Genomic DNA, 24,819 nt, shown 5'->3' on the forward strand with positions numbered 1-24,819 from the left:
CATATATGCAGTCGCATGTAAGTCAGATTTGTGTAAGTGGGGAGACGTCTGTGCTTTTGTTGTAGCTTTATCAATCTGGGACAGACAATTAGGAGCAGGGAACATAGATAAGTCCAGATAAAAATCTTCCACTTCCTGCTTTTTAAAGTATAAATTGAATTGTTTATATATTTGCGTTTCAGACATTTGCATTGTGTTGCTACTTTTAGAACACTTAATCTTTGTAGTTCATTTAACATATATAATGTATGCAAAAAAATTTACACATTTATCCTTGCGGCTTTTGGGCCCTTGTGCACATTAAAATTTGTATAGTTTCTTTATTAGAGGAATGAATTTGACAAGTGACTTGCACATAGTCTATGAAGTATTCTGAATTTTTAAACGGTGTTTAAATACTGGCTATTTTATCATGCAAAAATATTTCTGCGAGAAGTTGTTTATAAATCATTTGACACTGTCTGGTCTCTTTGTGACTTCCCATAAGGCCTCTCAGGAGCAATGCACTCTCATATATTTCCTCAGGCTCACTTTGGTAGGTGGCCACATTTTATATGAGCTTCATGTGGCTAACTGTCCATTTGCTTGTGATAGCTTATTGCCAGTTACTGGTTTCTCTGCATGTACGACTTTTTCAACCCTCCTTCCATATTCTGAAATGGAGTGGGCATGGATGGTGATGCACCTGAAATACATGATGACATTACTCGGTGTAAATGTTAATACATTTTACACCTCACTCCTAAACACACATACTCAAAAGTACATGCCATTTATTTCATTGGGACTTGCTGTCAAGTAAGTGCGTTTAGGATTGTAAGCGGAAATTGTTATCTTACGTCCATGGTCACATTAGTAGGTGCTTAAAATGAGTGGAGTTTTGAAGCTTGTGTTCATAGTAGCTCAAGTGAAATGAGTCATAGCGCCAAACCATTTTGCCACAATGTGTTTGGCTTTGCTGTTTTAGCAAGCTTCACTATTAAGTATCCTCTCTGCTAATAGTAGCTTGTGTAAGTTCTGTCAGTGCACTATTTGTATCTTGTCTATTTTTCTAGTCATGTGTGGCCGCCTTATTCCACAATTCCCTTCCGTTAACTCTTATGCCATGTATTTCCTGGCTAGCCATAACTATTGATGGATGTGATGACATAAATCTGTGCCAGATCTCAACAACAAATTCCTTGGAAGCGTCATTCTAAATCTGTAAATAAAGCAAAAATAGTTCCTGGTTCAGTAAAATAATGTTCTAGAAATTCTTGTGAGACTTTTATATGTCTAGTAATATTAGGTATAAATTAATTACTAGACTGTTTCACATGCAGTGCTGCCACTGAAAAATATTTTTCTTTTCTTTACTGTGACCCGGGTTAAGAGTTTTCTTGAGTAGCACCTCCCTCAAAAATCAGCTTGAAAGGGCAGATAGATCAGTTGTCAGAGTAAAAATTTCACTGAGGTAGCCAATGAAACTGCTCTTGAATCTTGACAACTGCTGTGTATTGAATAGAATTTAATAGTGGTTTGCACCTCAGTGAACAGGCAGCAGTGTTCTAATGCTTTCGGCTCATTCTTTCCTTGTTAAATTATTTCTGAAAGTGCTCTTGAATTACTGAGCTAAATGGCTCCATTGCACTTTTGAAATTAGGTGCTTTTTCCTGCCCTTTTATCTTGAAATTAGCTGCCTGTTTTGTATTTTTGTCCCCTCTAAATAATTTCCGTCTATCTTGTATTCACTGAAAATCACATCCTGATTGCCTGTTATATCTAGTTTCCATGTTCTGTTTTTTTTTTAAAAAAAACATTTGGAAATATCTAGGCAGAGATACTGGCAAATGTTATGTTGTCAAAAGGAACAGGCCCAATGAATTTTTGGCCGTGTTCTTAGAAAATCCAGAAGCTTAATAGTTTTAAGGCTAGCCATGTGACTGGCTGCTTCATAAGGGATTCTGAGGATATGCGTGACTTCACAGAAAAATCATAGCTCAAAAATAATTGAATGCTTACATTTCCCTTACCAGCAGCAACATTTGGCACAGCATCCATGAGCATGCCTGCAGGATTTGGAACAGCTGCCTCATACAGTCTTCCTACTAGCTTTAGTGGTAACTTCCAGCAGCCTGCATTCCCAGCCCAGGCAGCCTTTCCTCAGGCTGCTTTCACTCAGCAACCAAATGGTAAATGCTTGCATGTTACATTTTGTTCTAGCTGATGGGAGTATACAATAGTAGCTTAAGAATGTCTTGGAAGTTGAGACTGTTTATTTCAAGAGAATTTGCCTATACTTTGTAACATCAATTGAATGTTACATTGCTGCTTCAGAATATCACTGGTGGTATAACGTTGGTGCAGGGAGGAGGGTGGGGAGAGTCACCTGAGCAGCGTATTTTATATTCTCATGTTCTTTGTCCTTAGACACAAACAATTGTTGTGAAATTTATTCTACTAGCATGAGCTGTTTTTATTGTGCAAATAAATTTTGTCAGCCTTCCTTTTCTTTTATAAGGAAAAGAGTGTTATAATTTCTAAATAAGTTGTGTTTGGCCCTAGCAAAACCAGGTTACACCTAAGTTGCTACTTAACAAACACAGGGAATGTATTCAAGATGATACTCTGAATCTTTTCACTTAAAGAATCTGGCAACTATACTACTGCATGATTAAATAGAAACTTAATTTCTGCATAATTTTATACTGTGAAGTTTGAATGTGTCTTTATGTCAGAAAAACATGCATGTTTCATAGGCTTTGCTAGCTAGCATTTTTATATTTCAGACACACCTAGGATCCCAGCCTTAAAGGACTGGGCACAAGAGAGACTAAGATGGTTGTAGTAAGCCAGGCTTCCTCAACCTCGGCCCTCCAGATGTTTTTGGCGTACAACTCCCATGATCCCTAGCTAGCAGGACCAGTGGTCAGGGGTGCTAGGAATTGTAGTCTCAAAACATCTGGAGGGCCGAGGTTGAGGAAGCCTGTAGTAAACCCTTCTGAGTGCACAGAGAGCAGTTCAGGTTGTATTTTTAATTGACATGATTTTGTTGAAGAAACCTACAGTAGGGAAGCAAGTCAAGTCCCATTGTTTAGATTGGGATCAGATACTTTATTGAGTTTAGTTACCAGTCTAAATTTAACTTCTGATATTTTATTACAAAGGAGCCGGCTTTGCTGCATTTGGACAGGCAAAACCAGTAGTAACCCCATTTGGGCAAGTTACAGCTGTTGGAGTATCTAGTAATCCTTTTATGGTAAGTGAGCTCTGGTGATATGGTAGTCTAGATCAGGAGGTAACTTTTTCTGTCCTTATTGACTTGGATTCATGAGACAGTTCAGTTGGGATGGAGCAGGGGGCCATGCTCTTGATGCTTGTAATTTTATATATTTGGAGTCATAGCTGATTCCAAAGGGATACAAAAAAGTAAAACTTTCACCTCCCCATCCTGTTTCACACACTCATGCTGTTAGCTCTTTTCCTCTTGTGCCTTTGCTAAAAATGTATTATAGGCAGTTGGCCCATCTAGAGGAAATGGAAAAATTAAGTTTTGTCCAGATGGTATGCTTGGCATGTGGCTTTTTGTGTGAGACTTATCTTTTGTTTTCTTTAGGCAGGTGGACCAGCAGGGCAATTTCCAACAGGAAGCTCATCAACCAATCCTTTCTTATAGCCTTATAGACACTTTACCTAAAAGAACTCTTATGTGATCACACAACATCTCTGCGCCTCTTGCACTGTTGTCTTGTTTCACTGATCTTAGCTTTAAACACAAGAGAACTCTTTCAAAAAAAATAAAAAAGCCTGCATTGTGTATTAAAACCAAGAAACACCAGGTAATGTGCAAAACAGGGGCCATGGAAACATCTTTTTATCTGTGCGTTGGCAGGAGAATGTTAATGGTATCATGTATTTTAAAATTGGCTAATAAGTTATTGCAGATACCACATTCATTATGCTGCAGTACTGTACATATTTTTTCCTTAGGAATTAGTTATTTGTGCATATCAGTATTTGTAACTTTTAACACATTGTTATGTGAAAAACGTTACTGGGGGAAATAGATCAGTCACTTTAAGGTGCTGTCGTATCTCTTGGAATGAATGGCCTACATCATTTTAACCATTGCTGTTTGGAGTTATGAGTTCAAAATTGAAGGTTTTATTCATTTCTTGAAGTGTTTTTCCTTTCCTAAAGAGCTCTTCTATTTATACATGCCTAAATTCTCTATAATGTAGAGGGATACCTGTCTGCATAATAAAGCTGATCATGTTTTGCTACAGTTTGCAGGTGGAAAAAAATAAATATTAGAAAAAAAGTGTTTGTCTTTGTCGGCATTTGCACTAACCAATTTTGTTAAATCTTTAGGAATCCTTCCAGGATGCGTTTCCACAGCTGCTTATGGTAATGCTGAAAAATCTCCTGGTGATCAGCTAATAAAGCCTGTGCACAACATTATATAGGTTTACAGATGTCACAAGACCAGTCAGCTGCACGTGTCGCTTCCTCTTTGATAGTTTGTGTGAAAGAGGGGGAAGAGAAGGTGACACAGTGAGCCCTGAGAGGAAAACAGATGGGGGGGGGGAGCTGCGGGAATCCAAAAGGTGTGTGTGTATAAAGAGACTGCCACCTTTCAGTGAGCAGTAGAGTGGAGAAGCCATCTACAAGTCAGGTTGCATGAGGGGAAAACTGTGAGTCCCACTTCATTGCAATGAGCTGCAGGAGTAGGGTGGAGACTGCTGGAGTGAGGAAGGAAAGCTCTGTAATAACTACATATGTCAAGGAATGGGGAAGGGATTAGCAGGGAAAGGAATGAGCCCTGTTATCTTGAAGTATCTCACTTAAGATACTCATTGCCTTCAGTGAGCTGCCCACTTCTTTACTCTGGAGCTCATGAGACATTTTCTGTGGCTCATGGAAAATATCAAATAAAATATCAAACTGACATTATTTTGAACACTATAGCTAATCTGATTTTAGATGGGCAGTACAGAACCTACTTAACTTCTTGCTCAGTTCTATTCATGAAGAATCCCACTCTGGTGGGGACACACATTGTTTGATTTATTGATCTAGGCTTGTATCCCATGCACTGCAAGCAAAACTCTGCTTGTCCAATAGGCCTTCCCTTCCCTTTCATCCATGCCTCCCAAATCTACTCTGGAGAGTCCTCCAACCCAGAGCTGATTTTGAGGGCATGCAGAAAACTGCAGGGAAGAGGAAGGAAAAGTTCTATTCTGGAAGTGGACAACTGCATTAACAGAACCAGAGTGTTGGATGTTGCCCGAGGTTTCTGTTAAACTTATTTTGAGATCTCCATGACAGGATGCAAGAACTTAATAGGCCTTATTAGAGGCTAGATACCTGTTGCGATAGTTTGTGACTACTTGAATCATAGCAGCAGTTTGCTCAACATATCCTGTGTATTTTGTACAATACTCATTGAAGGTTAGAGGGTTTTACTTTAATATGTTGACTCTAAGCTTCTGTAATGGTAATAAACAAAAGTTCTGTATTTTACTACAGTTGGCATACAGTTGTTTCTCTTTCGTTTAGTTTAACGGTGTGAGGTGGTAAATGCTGCTTTCTACATAGGATCAAAAAGCAGTATGAACATGATTTTTGGAGAGAGCTATTCAATATGGAGACTTTCCAAGGGAGTTGACTTATAAAGCAGACAGAATATTTTGTTCAAGAATTAGCTAAACTATGGTAATGCAGTTTTTTGCTTGCCAAAAAAAAACCAAGGCAGTGAAATGTACCCCACCTGGTACGGCTTTTGCTGCATCTTATTTGAAATCTTTTTGATGAGGGTAAAAAGAGGGTAAAATAAAGGAATTAAACTGGCCAGAAAATATCAGTTTATGTAAAGTTGGACCAAGCTCCCATTATATTGTTCACAATAAACTTCTGGGGAGCTCTAAAAAAATATCTACCTTGTATGATTGTCACCCTCACATACCTATTTTCAAATCAGGAAGTGGAAAGCAGAAATTAGTACCTAAATGCAGACTTCACACATTTGACCACAGAGCTCAAAACGAATATCACATGAGAGTGCTGTGATGGGGGATGTGGTCTCCCAACTCGCTTAGCTGTAAAGCAGCTGAGGGCTGCAATTTCCATTGAAGTAATAGCTGAGGACGAGAGATTTGTAATTTCTTCCTCATGCAGATTGAACCCTTCTATCCACCAGTCACTAACCGTTGGCACTGCCTAGGGGAAATAACAGGTAATAGTCATGCCTTCACCTGGACGTAGAATGTAATGAGCAGCACTCTTGCTTTTCTGCCTCATTTTCCCTTCAAAATAGAACAAGTGTACTTTTTCTAGAATTTTACAAATAATTATTATGCCATGTACTTACGGATTGGGCATTATCACAATTGAACTTGCTTAATATAATATAAACATATTTAGAATTATTGATTTAAAGTTAATATTAATGCTCTTATGTCATACTAACCTGACTTTGTTTTCTATGCTTCCTTCATGCATTATTTTGAATTTCTGATAAACAGTTACGTGATTAGGCTTGGTCATTTGGTTTGGACGTGAAATGCAGTTTATATAGTGGGAATAGATACAGCATGTAACTGTAACATTATTTCTTGTGTTGGGGTGGCAATCCTAGAATGCATTGAGTAGCAGATTAACAAATCTCAGGTTACCTGAATATTAATTATGGATGAAGGACTGGGTTAATGAGTGTTTCAGCAATACTTAACATAGTTTGCCACTGTGGATTGGCACAGTTGCAGTGATGATATTTGTGAAATGTTTGCACCAGGGTATTTGGTCTGAAATCTCAATTAGCGCTTTAAAATATTGTCTTTATAAAAAAGAAAAAAGGATACTGGCCTTAATCTAGCTGTTGTCATACATAAATAGAGGATAGGTCCATCAGTTTTCAGCCTACTATTTCCACACTCGCCTGCTGTATTAAGGCCACTCCAGGATTGGATGCAAGTTTGACTCAGCTATAAAAAAACATGATAGGCACAGATAATTTACAATAGATAATTTAAACAATGAAAGGGTATGTTCTCGCAAATACTTAATATTCACACTATTTATTTGCTCCATTCCTTTCCTGCTTTTTCAGCAAATGAGTCTGCAAGATGACTAATATCCATACAAATTTTATACAAATCACAATAAAACTATGGAAAATAACATTGAAATATATGCTGCTTAACAAAGCAGTTCCAGCAAGTACACAAAACAGCAGAAAATCAGAGAGGGCCCACGAGTCTTTTAAAACAATGTTTTCACCTGATTTCTAAAGGCTGCAAGTTTCAAGAGGGAGGCAGAGCTACAAATGTGTAGCACCAAAGGGCCCTGATTATAGTCCAGAAACCTTGCCCACTTGTGCAGTATGTTCAGTGCCAGTCCAATGTTTACCATGTGACTTACCTCATGCAACAAGTGACTTACAAGCCATAATTTACCTTTCGTTTGGTGAATGTGAACTTATCATACTAAGGAATGCTAAACAAGGACCAAAACTGGAAATTTTAGTCCGATAAGTTGTGTAAACATGATAAACCTAACTTCTGAAGATTCAGACCACCAAAATTCAAAATTCTATTTTTGAAATTGAAATTGAAAAATGCAATTGATAAAAAAATAAACAGCCATGACCTGGCAAAATGATTTGGAATTGAAAGATGCTCCAGGCAGTTGCTCTCTGGCTCACAAATGACTAGGAATGCAATGGTGCACCAAACATGTTTGCTTCCATTTCTTCCTCCTCCTTGATTAACATTGTGTGGATGAACAAACCCAAAAATGAGCTTTATTCTCAGGTAGTTTTTTGCTGAAGGTGCTAAAGTCACAGTCTTGTGTCATAGCGGACTGCATTCTGCTCTTCTGCCTCAGTCTTCTGAAGATTTTCAACCAGGTTCTTTGACTCCTTTTGGCATTTGAGTGATGTTATCGTAAAAATACTCCTGATTAGGAAAATCACAGCTATCACTGCAAAGTAACTGCCATATATTAGGAACTGCAAGAAAGCAGAGTGAAAAAATACATCTGTCAAACAGCTTTTTGAAAAAATGTAGCTTCAATCGTAGAGCTTTTGCAACCATTTTTAAAATACCTACTGTTTACTAAGCACTGCTATGTTCCTAAGTTCCTTGGCTCCAGCACAGCTTTAGCCTTGGGTCGCTGTCCTATGCATACTTACCTGGAAATAAGGCCCAATCCACTTGGTAGGACTTAATTTTGATGCATAAGATCACACAGTCTCCTATATATCTTCTCTTACTCCCATCACAAGAAACTTAAATACCATAATATAAAGTCTATAGTAAAAAAAATGACTTGCAATTATATGAAAGCCAAAGCACTGAAATCTATATTTTGAAGACTGAAACTTAAAATCCACTGATACAGTATGAAAAGAGTGTAATGCATTTTTAAAAAGTATTATATTTTGCTGAAGTAGGCAAATAAGCATGTGATGTCAACTTCACCCCAGTATTAGGGAAGTTGATTCCTCTCCTCTCCATCCAGTTCTATCATGAATGTACTTCCTCAGAACTGGAAGATGACTAATGATCCATCTCTTTGTCGCTACACCATAATTGTGAAAATGCATATCAAGTGACCATATGTTGCAACAGCAGATGCTTATGAGAAACACACAGGGACCTGAGCACAGTAATATTGTCCCCTCCTGCAGTTTCCAGCAACTGGTATTCAGAGACATTCTGCTTCTGTCAGAGGAGGTAGGACATCCTCCACGAACCTATCTCTTATCTTTTTGAAAGCCATCCAAATGCTAAATACTGATGAACAAAATTCACCTCTGCTTTGCTGTCAGTTACTTCAAGGCAAATCCCACAATTTGTCAGAGTGATGCTAGTTTGAGGGCATTGGGGGAAATTAAAATGGTGACAAGATCCAACCACCTGCCACTGTTTTGTGTGCTGGTCCAGAAAGAAAATTAAACAAGGCCTAGTGCAGACATTGGCAGCAAGTCCTGGCAGCTGCCCAAGGGTACCAGGTGCTGATGCCAACCCAGCCAGGGATACAGAATATCAAGTCACTGGGGAATTGGAGGACAGCCAGTATTGTGTGTATGCACACTGATGTGAAGGCAACACACTGGAATTGCTGTGTGCGGTGAGATAATGAACAAGAATATTTTTTAAAAAATATGCTTTTGCCAGTTTAGATGGATTAGTCATTGGAGATCTGGGTGGTGGGGTGGTAGAATGTTAATCTAGGCCAGACATCAAGCATGCTCATTCCACCCTGAGTGTAAATTCTGGGCTGATCTGAACTTCATAACCTGCACAGTCAATTCTCGAAATTCATGGACCACAGAAAAAAGTGCTTGTTAGCAGTTACTTGTTTGGGTGGGGCACTTGTTTCAGTGATTGGTTGAGCAACTTTGAACAAGACTAAAAAGTCAGTTTTAACAAATGAGCCAAAGACTGCAAGCAAGGAGATGTGAAAATTTGGTAATTAATGCTAAAATTCTGGTGAATTGTGGAGAGTTACTCCTGGCTAACTTGTAAAATTCCCAAATATGTTTTGTATATTTCACTAATAGTGCAATCCTATGCATTATCAAGAAAGTTTTGCTGTATTTATTGGGGCTTACAGAGAAAAATGATTGTAAGCTAACTATTTTTAAAGTTTAGATGATTTATACTGTAAATCACCCTGTGATCTTCGGATGAAGAGTAGTATATTAATAATGATGATGGTGCTAAGGAATCCAAACTAGAATTTGACACTCCTGTGGAATCTTACGGCATTCAAAGCACCAAATCACATCACATCATTTATTGAATTATGCAGTTGATAGGTAGGCAACCCTGCCTACCTGTCAAATTTGGCTTACAAAGTAGATCCTGAAAAGGATCCAACCTGCGAAGACAAAAAGGTCCCATATACCTGCCCTAAAGGATGTGGTAGAAATACATTATATAAATAACATGTGCTTACATATCTATAAACAGACATTTATAAACAAAACAAAAAGCCTCTTGATTTGAGTGCCGCCTCTTGCAAATATGTGAAGCATGCAAATGTTACTGAATTAGCAATAGTGCCCACAATACAGCATTAACATTACAACTTACCTGAGTCCCAATATCCAGTCCCAGTCCTTTGGAATCCACCACTGTGACAGTCACAATAGTTTGAATTAGCAGTGCAACAAAGTTGTTGAATCCAAACATTAAGGCATAGCGTTCCATGCTGAGACTGATGGCAATCTGAAAACTAAAATTGAGCTTATTTTAGAATGTTGATATCACCATGATATCTAAGTGTAGATGACTTGTTTTTTCAGACCTGGCAAAATGTGCACACACTTGTGTGAAATGGATGCAGACAATCAGGATGAGGAAACCTCAGCCATGCACATAGTTTATTTCAGGGGGTTGGACTAGATGACCCTGTGGGTCCCTTCCAACTCTATGATTACCATAGGATTTCAGGAAATGTGGGGAGTACCGAAGGAGCAAGAAGAGGCCTGCAAAAGTTTCATTATTATGATAAGAGATCACATCCCACGTTTGCCTTAAACCTGTGCATAAGTACTAGTCTGAACACGAGCTCTGTTTATTTTATTCACAGCAGGTTTGAACTGTATCAACTACAGGCCTATGGAGGGTATGCGGGTGTATATTGGGCAACACTGATGTGTGGCTGGAATAGCAACTGGCAAACGGCTCTTACACTCTTACACTTAAACTGTTGCAGCAGAGAACTGGTCTTAGTCCTCTTCTATATGACAGCCATTCTGATATTTGAAGAGAGAGTTCTGCCCTTCCCTCTCAATAGTTTTTATGTCTCACAGGGTATGCCCCTGAACCTCTCCCCCCATTTTCCCTTTCCCCAATGTTTCTTACTTTCACTGGTTTTATCTAACCTTCCTGTAATAAAGGGCCCAAACAGTAACAAATTGGCCTAATATACTATACCTATATATACTTACGTTGCTATGGTTATAAGGAGCATATAACATGCCTTGAAAACTAGATAGCTAGCATAGCAAACCCAGATGTTGCTGGTAAAATGCATCAGAAGCAGGGAACCTGCATCCAGGGCAGAGAAGATTCCCAGCGCCATCTCCCCTGTAAGGTCCCAGTTCATTTTCACATATCCCACAGCCAGTGATGTTACTGAACCTGGATAAAGAGATAAGTTTTAGACTACTATGCACTTGCAGCAAGGGTGGCTAACATTTGGCTTTCTAGATGGCCAATGATCAGGGATGGCTGGAACTGGCATCCATCAGCATTTCCAGAGTAACAGGTTAGCCACCCCTGTTCTGCAGGTTCTCAAGTCTTGCTAAAATGGGTTTAAAATAACCTATTTCCCTCAAAATGTAGATACAAAATAATACTGTAAGATGCCTAAAGCATTTCTCTTAAAGGGGAACGAAAATACTTCAACTGAATAAGATTTAATAAACAATTACAGAAGAGTAGCTTACATTGTTCTGCAACAAGTCCTAAAGATTATGGGACAAACTAGAGCAGGAAAAACGTTGGAAGTGGATGGAAGAGTGGGGGGAAGCCATTGACAATTCCACCCCATTGCACTCATACGGGACAGCGCTCAGGTGCAAGGAGAGTCTGTAGTGGCCTTGGGAGAGTGCAGTAAGCTTATAGTTTACAAAGGGTTGTTTTGACTATACATGATTTTGGCCTGAAAATAAGTCGTACCTTTAAAATTTGGAGGCTTGGGAGCCGCGGACGAGATGGGCACCATTGCCCCACGCTCTCGGTTGGGGGGGGGCTGCACCGCTTTGCCGGCTGTATAAGGTCATGAATATAAGCCACACTTTAACTTTTCACAATCGGAATTTGGGGGGGGGGGGAGTGCGGCTTATTTTCAGGCCAATATGGCATTTCCAGAGCATAACCGCTGTATAAGCCGCAAGTCATCTATTTGCATATTTGTACAGAAAGCAAATACAATAGCAGTACCTAAATAAACAAATCTATGTGATCAGACACTTCATCACATTTCTAGATAGGCACAAGTTGTGAGCTGTGGACCAAACTCACTGCAGAAATAATTTGTTCCCTCCAATTTATCTATTTCTTATGACTATGGAATCTCTTATGTACACAAAGAGCTCCCCTCCCCAGATATCTGTTCATTTTCACTGCTGCATGTGAAAATTACCTCCACTGAAATAAATGGAGCCACTTGCGTGCCCGAAAACATTATGCACACCACACCTAGATGGCGTGTGGGATTCTGGAAAATGTTTTATGATTTCTCATACCCAGTTATCTTGTTCACGTTTCTATGCTGCGTGGGAATGGGGGAATTAAGTGCATTTACATGGTTGTTTGCATACAGGATATATTTTAAGAGGGATACTTACTCAGGAATGTTGCTATGGCTTCAACAGCTCCATTGTACACTTGAGAGCTATGGGAAGGTGCTTTAGCATCCCACAGTACTTGGACGTAATTCAAAACCTGGTTAAATCCTGCAGTGGCTAATGCCCACCATATTGACCAGTAAAGGAGTTTCTTTGTGGTATAGCATTCCTTCAAGTCTTTACAGAGCTGGAGAAGCACGGTCAGAAAGCGATTCTGGTCTTTTATTTTGGGCAGTTGATCCACTGGCACATTCTGGAAGTTGGCAGATGATGTTGTTGGAACACACGGATCCCATTGGTGGCTTGGCTGGCCTGAGACATTTGGTGGATCCTTATCTGTTGGTCCGATGGATGCTTCTGGGGAAGACGTTCTATGAAAGAACATACTTTTTTGAGGCATGGGTAGAAAAAATGAAGACATAAAGGCCACAGAGACAGAGGCCATGGTTATGGCATTGAGGTAAAAATAAGAGACACGGGCCAGAGAGACTAGAAGCTGGCCCAGCAAGGAACCTATGGTGGATGCCACGAGAGTGATGCTTCTGCAATAGCCAGTGACTTTTTGGTAATGGTCAGGACTGACAACACTGTATATGTAGGCATAATAGGCAACCTCTGTGGCAGTCACCATGCCATAGAAAAATTCCACCAGCTGCATGGCAGGCACACCATATGCAAATAAAAGCAGCAGCCAGGTGATCAGGAAACTAACTCCCTGGAGAATAATGACAGGCTTATAGCGTACATAGTCTGTGATCAGGAATACTGGGATTAGTAGAGCCAAGTAGGAGTATGTCCAAACAGGGAAAACGTGCTGCGTCACCTGGAAGGGAAAAGGAAGAATTTTGTAACATTGAAAGGCTAACAAATATAAGGCATGAAAAATATATAAGCAATTATTGAAACTACAATATAATTTTACGGTGTAGACCCTAGGCGAACTTTGGTAGCCAAGGCCTATTTTCTCCTCTAACAGCTCCTCTGTCTCTTCAGTCCCCTATTCTCTCCCATTCAAGTTTTGCTAGCAGTTAGTGGCTAGCTCACCATCTCATTCACAGCCTGGCTTTTCCTTAGGCACAACACATGGGCATCAACTTGCTTTGGTTAATTCCAAACTGGCATTCCAGAGCTAGATTGATAGCTGATCTTTTCACACATGATGCCTGATGCTTCATTGCTGTCATTTCTTTTTTTCACACAGGGCATTTTCAGTCATTCTTTTACTTGCAAGGATAATACACCTTGCTCTCTTGGAGCTTTAATAATGCCAGCCACAGAAAGTAATGTCCTGGAAAGGAGTGGGACAAAACTTGCTTGCTGTGAGTTTACTGTGGGCCTGCGTGTGCGACCAGGTTGCTTTGTTACCAAAACAAAATAAAAATAAACAAAAATCAGGATGAAAGCCTTGAAATTATGTTCAGAAGTAAAAAAGAAATGTATTGTGGAAGTATGTCCAACAGGTATTGGTCTCTTCAGGAGGTATAAGAGATGGCAAACATTAAGCACTAATGGAATTCTAACAGGTGGCAGCATAACATGGTAACATGGAGGAACTCTGAATTATTGTGGCAAGGAGTTCCACAGACCCTGAAATATAAAACATAACGAAATACATATATCTAAACTTACATTTATAAAAAGTGAGATGAAGGTAACGGTTTCTCCGTAGAAAATTATAAGTTACCTTTTGTTTATAAGGTTAAACGAATTCCTTCCCCATTTGTAATTCATTCCCGACATATGACTGAATACCTTAGTGTGAATAAAATGTGCATCACTGTACCTCATCAATAGTCAGGTTTTTATAAGGCCCAGCAAGATAAGGAGTCAAGAAAGCCTCAGATGGTCTCATCAAGGAGAAGAAGCCATATATGCAAAGGATCAAGGTGGGGAAAATCCATTCACTGCTTTGCATTTTCCTCCAACAATCTGTCGTTTTCCCAGCTAAAATACAATGAAGCAAGAGATGGAAGGGCGAGGCTCTCAATTGGAAAGAAGACTCTTATTGAAAAATGCACAATGAGCCATTTTGTAGAAGGACTGTTGCTTTCACTTGTAATACATCTGAGGGCAGCAGGCTTAGGGGCACATAGCTCTCTGCCCCCCAACACCTTGCGACAGCTTCCAGCATTTGCCACCTGAGGCACCTGCCTCATTTTGACTAATGGTATGGTTACCCCTGTAAGTTGGCATTTCATTAAGAAAATGGCACAGTGGAAATGGCTGGACACTCCCTGGTTTGATTTCGCAGTCAAATTAGCAAGCCACCCACCCAACCCCAGGCAACGAGGCAGGTTACTCCCAAATACAAAGCAAGTCAATATTTATTTATTCAATTTATATCCCACTTTTTCCTCCAAAGAGCTCATAGTGGTGTTTCTCCCCACTCCATTTTATCCTCACAACAACCCTGTGAGGTAGGTTAGGCTGAGAGACAGGGACCAGCCTAAGGCCACGCCAGTGAGCTTCATAGCTGATTTAAACCTTGGTCCTTCAGGCCCCAGTCTGATGCTCTAAGCATGTGTGGTGTTTTTTATTAAGTCTTAAAGTGTGCAACAGCTATGCCAAGAGTTACCGTATTTTTGGCCCTATAGGACGCACTTTTTCCCCTCCAAAAATGAAGGGGAAATGTGTATGCGTCCTATGGGGTGAATGCAGGCTTTCGCTGAAGCCTGGAGAGCGAGAGGGGTCAGTGCACACCGACCCCTCTCGCTCTCCAGGCTTCAGGAAGCTGTCTGCAAGCCTGGGGAGCTCGCGGGAGTTGCCGCAGGGCTCCCTAGGCTTGCAGATAGCAGTCTGCTGCCCGAAGCCCGGGGAGCGCAGTGCTGCACACCCCGGGCTTCGGGCAGCTTTCCGCAGGCCTTGGGAGCCCTTCGGGAGTTCCCGCGGGGCTCCCAAGGTTTGCACACAGCAGCCTGCTACCCGAAGCGCGGGGAGCGCAGCGCTGCACACCCCAGGCTTCGGGCAAATAAAGAATTTTTTTCTTTATCCCCCCCCCCAAAAAAAACTAGGTGCGCCCTATGGGCCAGTGCACCCTATGGGGCGAAAAATACGGTAAGCCCTGGTCACGTTCCTATTCATGGGCTTGTCAACACCCACAGCCATATTTTTATATTTTATGCAGGGCTTTTTTTCAGCTGGAACTCACCAGAACTCAGTTCCAGCACCTCTCAGGTGGGCGCCATTGCCATTATAAGAGAACAAGGGAGGCGTTCATGGTGAGTTCCAGCACTTCTAGAAAAATAGCACTGATTTTACATATACATGCCCTGGGCTGACTGTACCAGAAAGCCTCTTTGTAAAACTCCAGCAAAATGCAAGACAAACATTAAACACTGTATATACTGATAGAGCCAATTACTTAGGTACTGCCCTCATGCACAGTCTGAACTTCAGCCTTCCTCTCCCCTCTTAGGCTGGAAAACCTTCTATGCAGCCCTTTCAGCAAAGCTGTTTATTTACTATTACTCAGATGGAGCCTGAATCAATGATCAAGGTTGAAAAGACACAAAAAACACAGCCCTAAGGTAGTACAAATGATTCTGTCCTTCTGCATTTGTATTCAATACAATACCTTTCAAAAGCTTGCAGCTGTTCTTTGAGATCCACAGGCACATCTGCTCAAAACCTTATGAGAATCCTGTGTAAAAATGTCTCTTACTTATTAACCAGCTTGACTTTTTTCTGAAATTGTCAAGGCTCTAGTGTAGTTTCTCCAGGTATTTATTACAGTGGTTTTAACTTGCTTGTCGGAAATAAATACATAACTATGTCGAAGTCCTTCTTTACATCCTTAGCATAGGGAAATAAAGAAGAAAGCTTGCTCTTTTACTGCAAAACAAAGCACCATGCAGGACGCAAAATGATGTAGGGGGAGAAAACTCAGCCTGTGTCTATACAGAAGCAGATGAATCCAGGTAGCATTTGGATAAGGCAAACCTTGTTTCGTGGCAAAAATCAGTAAAGTGACTACATTGCCCCCTCCACCTTCAATGATCATGCAAGTTTAGAAAGTCATTAACAACAATAGCAATTCTAAGTAGATGCACACTTAATGAGGATCAAATGATTGACTTTTTTTTTACCAGCCCAGAAAATATTATCTTTATATTACTGCTTAGAACCCTCTCTATTTTTTTAAAAAAAATAGCGTATCATCATATGTAAATTCAGTTCTAATTTAATGGTGAACCTATTTAATTCACACTTTCCGAAACAATACGCAAACCAAACACAGCCATCCTTAAAAATTCACTTTTGTGAAATTTGCAATGCAGTTCTCCGGCCAAGTAATGTCTACAGAAATGCATATACAGTACTGAAGCAAAGTGTGCATAAAATGCTTATATTTATGAAACTAGCATGCAAAAATGATTTCTATTAGGGGAAAGTGCTTTGCGAAATGTGTATATTAGGCATAATAATACATGTATATTAGTAGAATTAACACAAAAATGTTGGTGAAATTTCACAAGGTCCTTCAAATTATATATTCACAAACTGGAAATGTAGAAATGTGTATAACTAAATTTAAGAATGGAAAAATTAGAAACAGAGAAACTGAAATTGACAGATTTGCTCATGAATAGCAGAAGGAAGAATTGCAAGAGGTTCTGGCTGATGGCTTGTTCTGTGAATTACTGTCAGCTTAAAGCTATGCATTAAAACCATTCAAATAGTGAGAACCCAACAGCAAAAGCAAGGCTGATGAGTGTGTTTACACCTGCCCCCAAAATAAGAACAAGGGACTGTGGACCAGGGCCTCCAAGGAGCATGTCGCAGCCATCCCTACCACTGCAGCACCTGATGAGGATGATCTGCTGCCCCAGTGTATCCTGCCACCAGAGGCAGTTGTCTCATCTTGCCTCATGGGTGAGCCGGTTCTGTTGTAGGCATTTTTGGCTTTAGCCCTGACTTGTTTGCTCTTACTACATGCCTCTCTGACTTGTTTGCTCTTACTACATGCCTCTCTTTCATTTGGATGAGGTTTCTGACCTGCTTTGCAAGATAGCTTATTCTTCTCTTGTAAACACAGCTGGAATCCCAGCAAATCTTAATCAAAATTACTTCATCTGCAATTCCCATAGAGACTAGGAGTGGTCAGGTGAAAAAGAGGAGCTTAGAGTAGCTCTATATCAATGAGGGATTTTCAGGAGGTGTGACTTGTCATGCAAAGGCACACCTGCTGGAATCACCCCTTCTAAAGTTAGTAGTACACAACCACTAAGGTGGATCCAAATTACCTGGCAGTGAACATTCATTCCAAATTGTTTACAGGGAGGTTATACAAATACCAAGCAGTCATTATACCAAACTTTCCAGTTAATTTCTCCACCCCCTTCCTTTCAATATTTATTTAACTCCTGGAAGTGGGTCTGTTGCACTTGAGCACCAAGGTTACTTTAACTGCACAACCTGAATTTGCCAGCCTGCTTTTTCACCCGATCACCCTAAGATAGACTTCAGACAAAGAGGGGCTTTTATGGATGGAAAGAAACTCTGCCCACAGGTCTAACACTCCACTGTATATTAGTACCATGAGTTTTCATTTTCTCTTAACATGAGAATAGTCAATGTGGTACTCTCCAGATACTGCTAGACTCCAAATCCTGATGCTAGTCTTTAGACAATGTCTAAAGTTCACCATGTTGGCTATTTCTATCTTAGCACATGTCTTCTAAAGTTTCTAGAGATAACTTTGCTTTATCATGTAGTTACCCATGCTGTCTTCTCAAGTCCTACAGACTTCTCTGCTTTCTTCAGATGATTGAGTTAACTTTTCTCCTTTTGCCTTCCTTTTATTTCTTGCCAGTGCATGTCCTGGATTTCGGATGTTTTAAAATCCAGACAAAGTCAAACCTTTTCGAATATAGCGAACTCCTGATCCTGTTTCCACCTTTGCTGTAGGTTAACTCTCGGCACTTCTTATTCCACTGGCTGTGCTTGTAGTTTAAATCTTGTTGATTGTTTTATTCTAATATACTTTGGTGCAGTCTCATTCGTGCCTTGTTCTTGTTACTCCAGTCTTTCAACTTTGAAAGCTACCACCGCCTTGAAAAACTGGCTCCATTTCAACATCCTCCTCTCAAAGGAAATGAAAAACATATTACAAGGATCTTTTAATTCTGATTCTGTTTACAAAGTGGCTCCTGCTTTTTGTTAATCAGGGGGAGAAGGTGCAAGCAAGCTGAGATACAAAATGAAGTTCTGATGAGGTAATATATAGAAACAAAAGGGACCTTTGGCCTGTTTTAAAGCCCAGGCTAGGCATGCTGTATGATAGTTTTACATTAAACTAGGACTGTGACCTGGGTAGAATCTACACTTATCTACCGTGAGATTGCTTTCAGCATGGATTCTCGTGGAGTAGAATATGTGGGAAGGGCTATGGCAAACTGAAATAGCCATGTAAAATTTGCAAGAAAGATCTGAGATCTGCTGTGTGAGGCCCCCCCCCATTAATAGAGACTGTGCCCAGGATAATTTCATTTTGCTGCTTGAAAAAGCAAAATGGACAATGTTAATGTGATTACCTTTACAGTATGTTTGATTTAATTTTACTACAAACCTTTGTTGATTTATAAAAGTATTTATATTCCACCCTCCTGAAAAGAAAATCTGGAAAGCTATGTTGTCCATTTCAGTTATATTTCACAGTGCTGTAAGAGGGGAGATTAAGAGGAGACATGAAAGAGGCGTTATCAGATTTTAGCCACTGAGAAGTCTTCTCACCCTTTGTGTTGATTGGAGCCAATTAGAGTTAAAGGAGGTGAATGAGCGACTGGGAATTGGCCCCTAGAGTCACTCTGGAGGTGTGTAGGGAAAAACACTGAGGAAGAGTTCTATATACAGCACTCCATCTAGAAACACTGAGAATGGTGTGCAAGTTCTGTTATGTACTTCAAGGAAAACACAACTTAGTAAAGGTAAAGGGACCCCTGACCATTAGGTCTACGTGGCCGACTCTGGGGTTGCAGTGCTCATCTCGCTTTATTGGCTGAGGGAGCCGGCGTACAGCTTCCGGGTCATGTGGCCAGCATGACTAAGCCGCTTCTGGCAAACCAGAGCAGCGCACGGAAACGCCGTTTACCTTCCCACCGGAGGTACCTATTTATCTACTTGCACTTTGAGGTGCTTTCGAACTGCTAGGTTGGCAGGAGCAAGGACCGAGCAACGGGAGCTCACCCCATCGCAGGGATTCGAACCACCGACCTTCTGATCGGCAAGCCCTAGGCTCTGTGGTTTAACCCACAGCGCTACCCGTGTCCCTCCCAAAACACAACTTACTTACATCATTCCAAAAGGAGACATTGGAGCATTCCAAATCACTTGCCTATGAATGTGCACAGAAAATAGTAGATCTAGCTGAAAGGCAAAACATGGAGATTTTCACTGATTATTGCAATGCATGCTAGTTATTATCATTGTGAATCTATATGATTATTGTACAGTCTTAGATGGCTGTATAATCTTTGAATGCTGCGAGAGGGCAGAGCTGTAACTATCAAGAAGGGACCCCACATATCTGAATTTGCCATGATACTTCTGTCAGTAGAACTTCCATGTTTCCAGCAGAGGGGTCTTTCCTATCACTTGCTACCTGACCATTCAACTGGAGATGTCCAGTGACTAAACCAGAGGACTTCTGCATACAAAGCAACTGATTGAACACTGAACTATGTCCCTTCCCCAACCAGGATCCTGTGCTACACAATAGGACCCCATGTTGCTACTTCCCTGAATACAACCAGATAAATGGTGTTAGCATACTTCAAGGTGGGGGGGGGCAGGGTGTGTGTGTTTTGCCTTTTTCTCTGATCAAACATAAGCTGGGGGGGGGGGGCGAGGAAGTCCCATAGCAGCCAGAAAGTGTATAATTACTCATTGTGATTCCCAACTTGGTTTGAACTTCGGCTTCAACGTTAAAGCGGCAAAGGACTTGTGCTGTTAGGAAACTGGATACAGGAACAGGTAAATAGTTACTTTTCGAGATTGGTCATTATGTGAAAATGTTTTCTTCTTTAGTGTGCTCAGTCTACCCACAAACCCTCCCACAGAAAGCAAATAATGATGTGCTGCCACCATGTCAGATATATGTAGGCTGAAACTCATGTGGGTTTTGTACCTCAAAGTAGAATAATGGAATGAAACAGGTTTGTTTAAGTGGATCTATCTCCCTATCTAACAACTGCTCAGTCATCAAAACCTCTTAAGTGGCTAACATAAAATATAAATTAAAACATTTTTATAATACATATTTGTTTGTGTATGTGTGTGTAAACAGTTTTTCTTAAAAATATATAAATTGTAAAATAAAATTACATATTAAAATAGGCATCAGATTTACACATCTGGGTAGGCTTTAAAAAGGTTTTAACAGATGGCAAATACAATTCAGTGATACCTCAGGTTACAGACGCTTCGGGTTACAGACACTTCAGGTTACAAACTCCACTAACCAGGAAGTGGTTGCTCCAGGTTAAGAACTTTGCCCTAGGATAAGAATGGAAATTGTGCACCAGTGGTGGAGCGGCGGCAGTAGGCCCCATTAGTGAAAGCACGCTTCAGGTTAAGAACCGTTTCAGGTTAAGAACGGACCTCTGGAACAAATTAAGTTCTTAATCCGAGGTACCACTGTACACCAAAGGCATCTGTCTTACATCAATGAGCAGGGCGTTCCAGAGTACAGGTCTTGCAACACTGAAGGTTCATTTCCGTGTGTGTGTGTGTGTGTGTGTGTGTGTGTGTGTGTGAAGCAAACGATATGTGACATAGAAGTGCCAGTTCTGCAGATGGAAGTGGTTGAGTGGGCGTATATGGAAAAAGGCATTCCTTCAAGTCAGCTGGAATTTTGCTTTTTGAAATTTCAGTAGCCATTGTTGACAGAGAAACCTTCTTGACAAGGAGATTGCTTTGCTGTAGAGTAGGGTGGCAATGACAAATCCCCAAATAAAAGGAAATGCATCACCCCCCACAAAGGACAAAAGGGTAACACTCATCTGTGGGGCAGGAGGGTGATTTACCTAACTGGTGGTGGTAGGAAGCTGCAGCAGTGTTGCTGCCACTCTGATGGTGAGAGGGTCATCACCAGACAGAGGTGCAATGGCAGAAGGGCTGGCAATGGACCCTATTTAGCTATCAGGCCCTTGGAAGGTCCTGACAGTGCTGAGTGAGTTTGGGGAATCTGCAGATTCAGCCCAGTTTAGAACACCTGAACACAACCATTTTTATGGATAAACAGCAGAGAGAAGGAAACGTCCACGGAAAAGGCTCCATCTGCCTGGTTTCTGCAGCTGAGGGCATGCACAGGCCACTATGTCACTTGCTGGACAGGTTTTTATGGCTATTCACATCAGGAAAACAACACAAGGGAAGAAGATGACCTCTTCCAGCAGCACACCCCCAGCCTGATTTATGCACACACATGACTGCTTTTAAATGTTTTTAAAATGCAAATATCCAATCATATCTCAAAGAGGCCCAGGACCCTTATTGCTTTAAAGGAACAAATGTGGGCCATTAATATAAGGCAAGGCTGAGGAATGTGTTGCCCTCTAGAAGTTGGGCTTCAGTTCCCAGCAGCCCTGGTTTGCCTGGTTGATGGTCTGGGATAAGAGAAAGAGAAATGGTTGAGTCTTGGATGGCCACTTGCCCTTTGACAAGCTCCTAAAGGAAGTGGTTTCCAAACCAGAGACCATTTTAGTAATTACAGTGGTACCTCAGGTTATATACGCGTCAGGTTACATACGCTTCAGGTTACAGACTCCACTAACCCAGAAATAGTAACTCGGGTTAAGAACTTTGCTGCAGGATGAGAACATAAATCATGCTCTGGCGGTACAGCGGCAGCGGGAGGCCCCATTAGCTAAAGTGGTGCTTCAGGTTAAGAACAGTTTCAGGTTAAGAACGGACCTCTGGAATGAATTAAGTTCTTAACCCGAGGTACCACTGTACTTCCAAACACACTTTTTCTAGGGAGCCATACTCTGACTATGCGACTCTCTAGTCTTCCTGAATGAGGGCAAATTGGTTTCATAGATTTCCAGTATCAACTATGACAAATGGATTGAGAAAGGGCATCTCCATCACATCTCTACCACCCACCTCATTAAACCATGCGAAGGAAAAGGACGAGCAACCCTGGGAACATAACAGACACAACTGTGAAGAGACGAAAGAATGAATGGGGTCAACTGCCGTGAAAGGAAGCAATAATGAACAGAAATCTCTATGATGATAGGAAATTACTGGCTATTTCCCAAAGCGTTAAAATTAATGAGAGCTCACGCAGGTTAAACCTCTTGTAGTTGCCTTATCTTGCTTTCTGTAAATATGAGAATATAACCAAGACAGGATAAGTATGTCATAGCAAAACAGTATGGCTTCCAATTGAGAACTCTATCTATCAACCTTTCTAGATTGTCACTGAATAGTGTGACAAATATCCGCAAATGTTCTTCTGTTATATGGATGTCTAATTTTCTCACCTTTTGTGTGAATAAAGTTCCCACGTTTTGTTTCTGGAAAGTGATTTCATTCCCTGGCTAGTATATCAAGAGTGGTTGTTAGGTAGTTTCGTGAAACACAGATTTGTCCTTGTCATGCACAGCAGGATTCCATTCAGGGACTGGAAGCTTTGGGTGCCCCAGATATTGCTGGACTGACTCCCATCATTCCTGACCTTGGGTCATGCTGGGAGTTGGAGTACTTGTCATTTTACAGCTGTTGGTGAGCAGCGGAGAAGGCAAACTTTTCCTAACACAAGCACAGCTGCGTTGCTGCACAGCCCCACAGAGTATCAAATAAATGTTTCCTGAATTATGCAATGAGATGTGGGAGGAGTTCCTGGCACTGAAGGGACAGACGAGTCAACCACACCGCATAGCCTAAAGCCTTGGTTTGGGCAGGGACATGTTAAGATTAGACCTGTAGTGAATATTTCACATACTGGCATTTGCTTGGAATTACCCCCGCCCCCTGCCTTTCTATTTTATTATTCGTGTGAAACTTGGCTTGTGTGGTTTTCCAGGGCCAAATTTTGCTAGAAGGCAGCTATTTGGCAACTTGCTAACCGCAGCAAGGTACAAGCAGTGGTGACTAGTGCCCACTGGGACTGGTAGGGTGCAAGGCAGGGAGGCCAACAGCAGGTGGCACCAGAAACAATGGTAGTTGGAGGCAGAGCCAACAAATTCTAGTTTTGTCCCTATCCCCCCTTCCTGCAACAATGAGACTAAGGAAGGGGAAACTGATAGCCACTGCCACTGCCCTGGAATAGCTGTAAGAAAGCAAGCAAATGGGGCTGGGTTGGTACCACATTCATTCTAATGGACCAGCCTCCTCGTGGAATAAGGGGAGAATCCTGAGGCATGACTGCCATTTAGGTGATCACCTGAGATATATATATATATATATATATATATATATATATATATATATATGTTTTGTTCTGCTGCTGCACTGCATTGGCAGCTTGGCCTCCATTTTGCATTCTCCACGGTGCTCCATATTTACAGTAGTACCTCGGGTTACATATGCTTCAGGTTACAGACTCCGCTAACCCAGAAATAGTACCTCGGGTTAAGAACTTTGCTTCAGGATGAGAACAGAAATTGTGCTCTGGTGGTGCGGCAGCAGCAGGAGGCCCCATTAGCTAAAGTGGTGCTTCAGGTTAAGAACAGTTTCAGGTTAAGAACGGACCTCCGGAACGAATTAAGTACTTAACCCGAAGTACCACTGTATCTTCATTCATGGGCATTGTGGGGAGAAATGTCAGCCACTAGGGTGGAGGTGGAGGCGGAGGTTAAACTGGTAAAGAACATTGAGAGGATTCAGCAAAGTGACCTTCTTTTTCAGGGGTGGGGGAAGAGAAGCTAAAGAAAAACCTTAGAAAAATGTCTTCCGAGAAATGTTGGCTCTGCTGTAGAGGAAATTCTGAGAGAAGATTTGTGAAGTACACTGTGTTAAGCCAACCCATTACAGTGCTAGGGATTAAGCTTTCCAGCATGACATGACAGGGCCCTTTGAAAAGACACAGAGGAGAATTTGAGGGAGCTGGACCTGTTCCAAATTACATCAACACACAGCAGCATGTTTCGTGTGTCTTCTCTCCAGTTTGGCTTTATTGGAGGAACAGCTTCCTCCTCTGCTTTGTGCAGTACAGCCCTCGCAATCGGAAGTTACGCTCTGGACTTTTCCCTTCCAATTTGCAATTCTTTCTTCCTTGTCTCTGCTTTGCTAAAGAGTTTCCCCTCCCCCACTTCTTTCTTTTATAATAGCTTTGAGTGTGGCAACAGAAATTGACGTAAGGTTACACTGCATTGTAAATGCAGGAAATCTGCAGAATGAATAAAATGCATTTGACTCTCATTGGCTCTATCCTTCCTTTCTTTAGGCAAAACAAAAAAAATCCCCCACCTTTTTGTGGGTGGAGAGAAATGGAGCCTGGCCAATTTTATACAAGCTGTACATCTGACCTA

At 41.1% G+C, this 24,819-nt stretch overlaps 2 protein-coding genes across 39 annotated transcripts in view; one reads left to right on the forward strand and one right to left on the reverse strand.

Annotated features, from left to right (window-relative positions):
* Nucleotides 1-5,507, forward strand: part of AGFG1 (ArfGAP with FG repeats 1) — a 28,018-nt gene extending 22,511 nt beyond the window's left edge. For 14 of the 31 annotated variants that reach the window (XM_083503669.1, XM_083503696.1, XM_083503676.1 and 11 more), the window contains 4 exons: nt 488-535; nt 2,019-2,171; nt 3,147-3,238; nt 3,596-5,507. In XM_083503669.1, coding sequence (XP_083359795.1) covers nt 488-535; nt 2,019-2,171; nt 3,147-3,238; nt 3,596-3,655 — 353 coding nt within the window. In that variant the 3' untranslated portion in view covers nt 3,656-5,507. Of the gene's footprint in view, nt 1-487; nt 536-2,015; nt 2,172-3,146; nt 3,239-3,595 lie in introns of all 31 variants that reach the window. The other 17 variants (XM_083503691.1, XM_083503673.1, XM_083503699.1 and 14 more) reach the window with 2 other exon arrangements.
* SLC19A3 (solute carrier family 19 member 3) overlaps nt 139-24,819 on the reverse strand; it is a 36,987-nt gene continuing 12,306 nt past the window's right edge. The window contains exons 2-12 of one of the 8 annotated variants that reach the window (XR_014526324.1): nt 19,635-19,704; nt 18,062-19,212; nt 15,918-15,983; nt 14,127-14,287; nt 12,344-13,166; nt 10,940-11,132; nt 10,080-10,221; nt 7,627-7,987; nt 6,844-6,962; nt 5,984-6,198; nt 542-685 (exon numbers count right to left, since the gene is read on the reverse strand). Coding sequence is in view for 3 of the 8 variants with exons in the window: in XM_083503708.1 (XP_083359834.1) it covers nt 7,817-7,987; nt 10,080-10,221; nt 10,940-11,132; nt 12,344-13,166; nt 14,127-14,287; nt 15,918-15,960 (1,533 nt within the window). In the remaining 5 variants the exon portion in view is untranslated. Of the gene's footprint in view, nt 1,202-3,594; nt 6,199-6,843; nt 6,963-7,036; nt 7,988-10,079; nt 10,222-10,939; nt 11,133-12,343; nt 13,167-14,126; nt 14,288-15,917; nt 15,984-18,061; nt 19,213-19,634; nt 19,709-24,819 lie in introns of those variants that run through there. The other 7 variants (XR_014526325.1, XR_014526326.1, XR_014526322.1 and 4 more) reach the window with 7 other exon arrangements.

The sequence above is a fragment of the Podarcis liolepis genome (assembly GCF_965112155.1).
Source record: "Podarcis liolepis genome assembly, chromosome: 5".
NCBI lineage: Eukaryota > Metazoa > Chordata > Lepidosauria > Squamata > Lacertidae > Podarcis > Podarcis liolepis.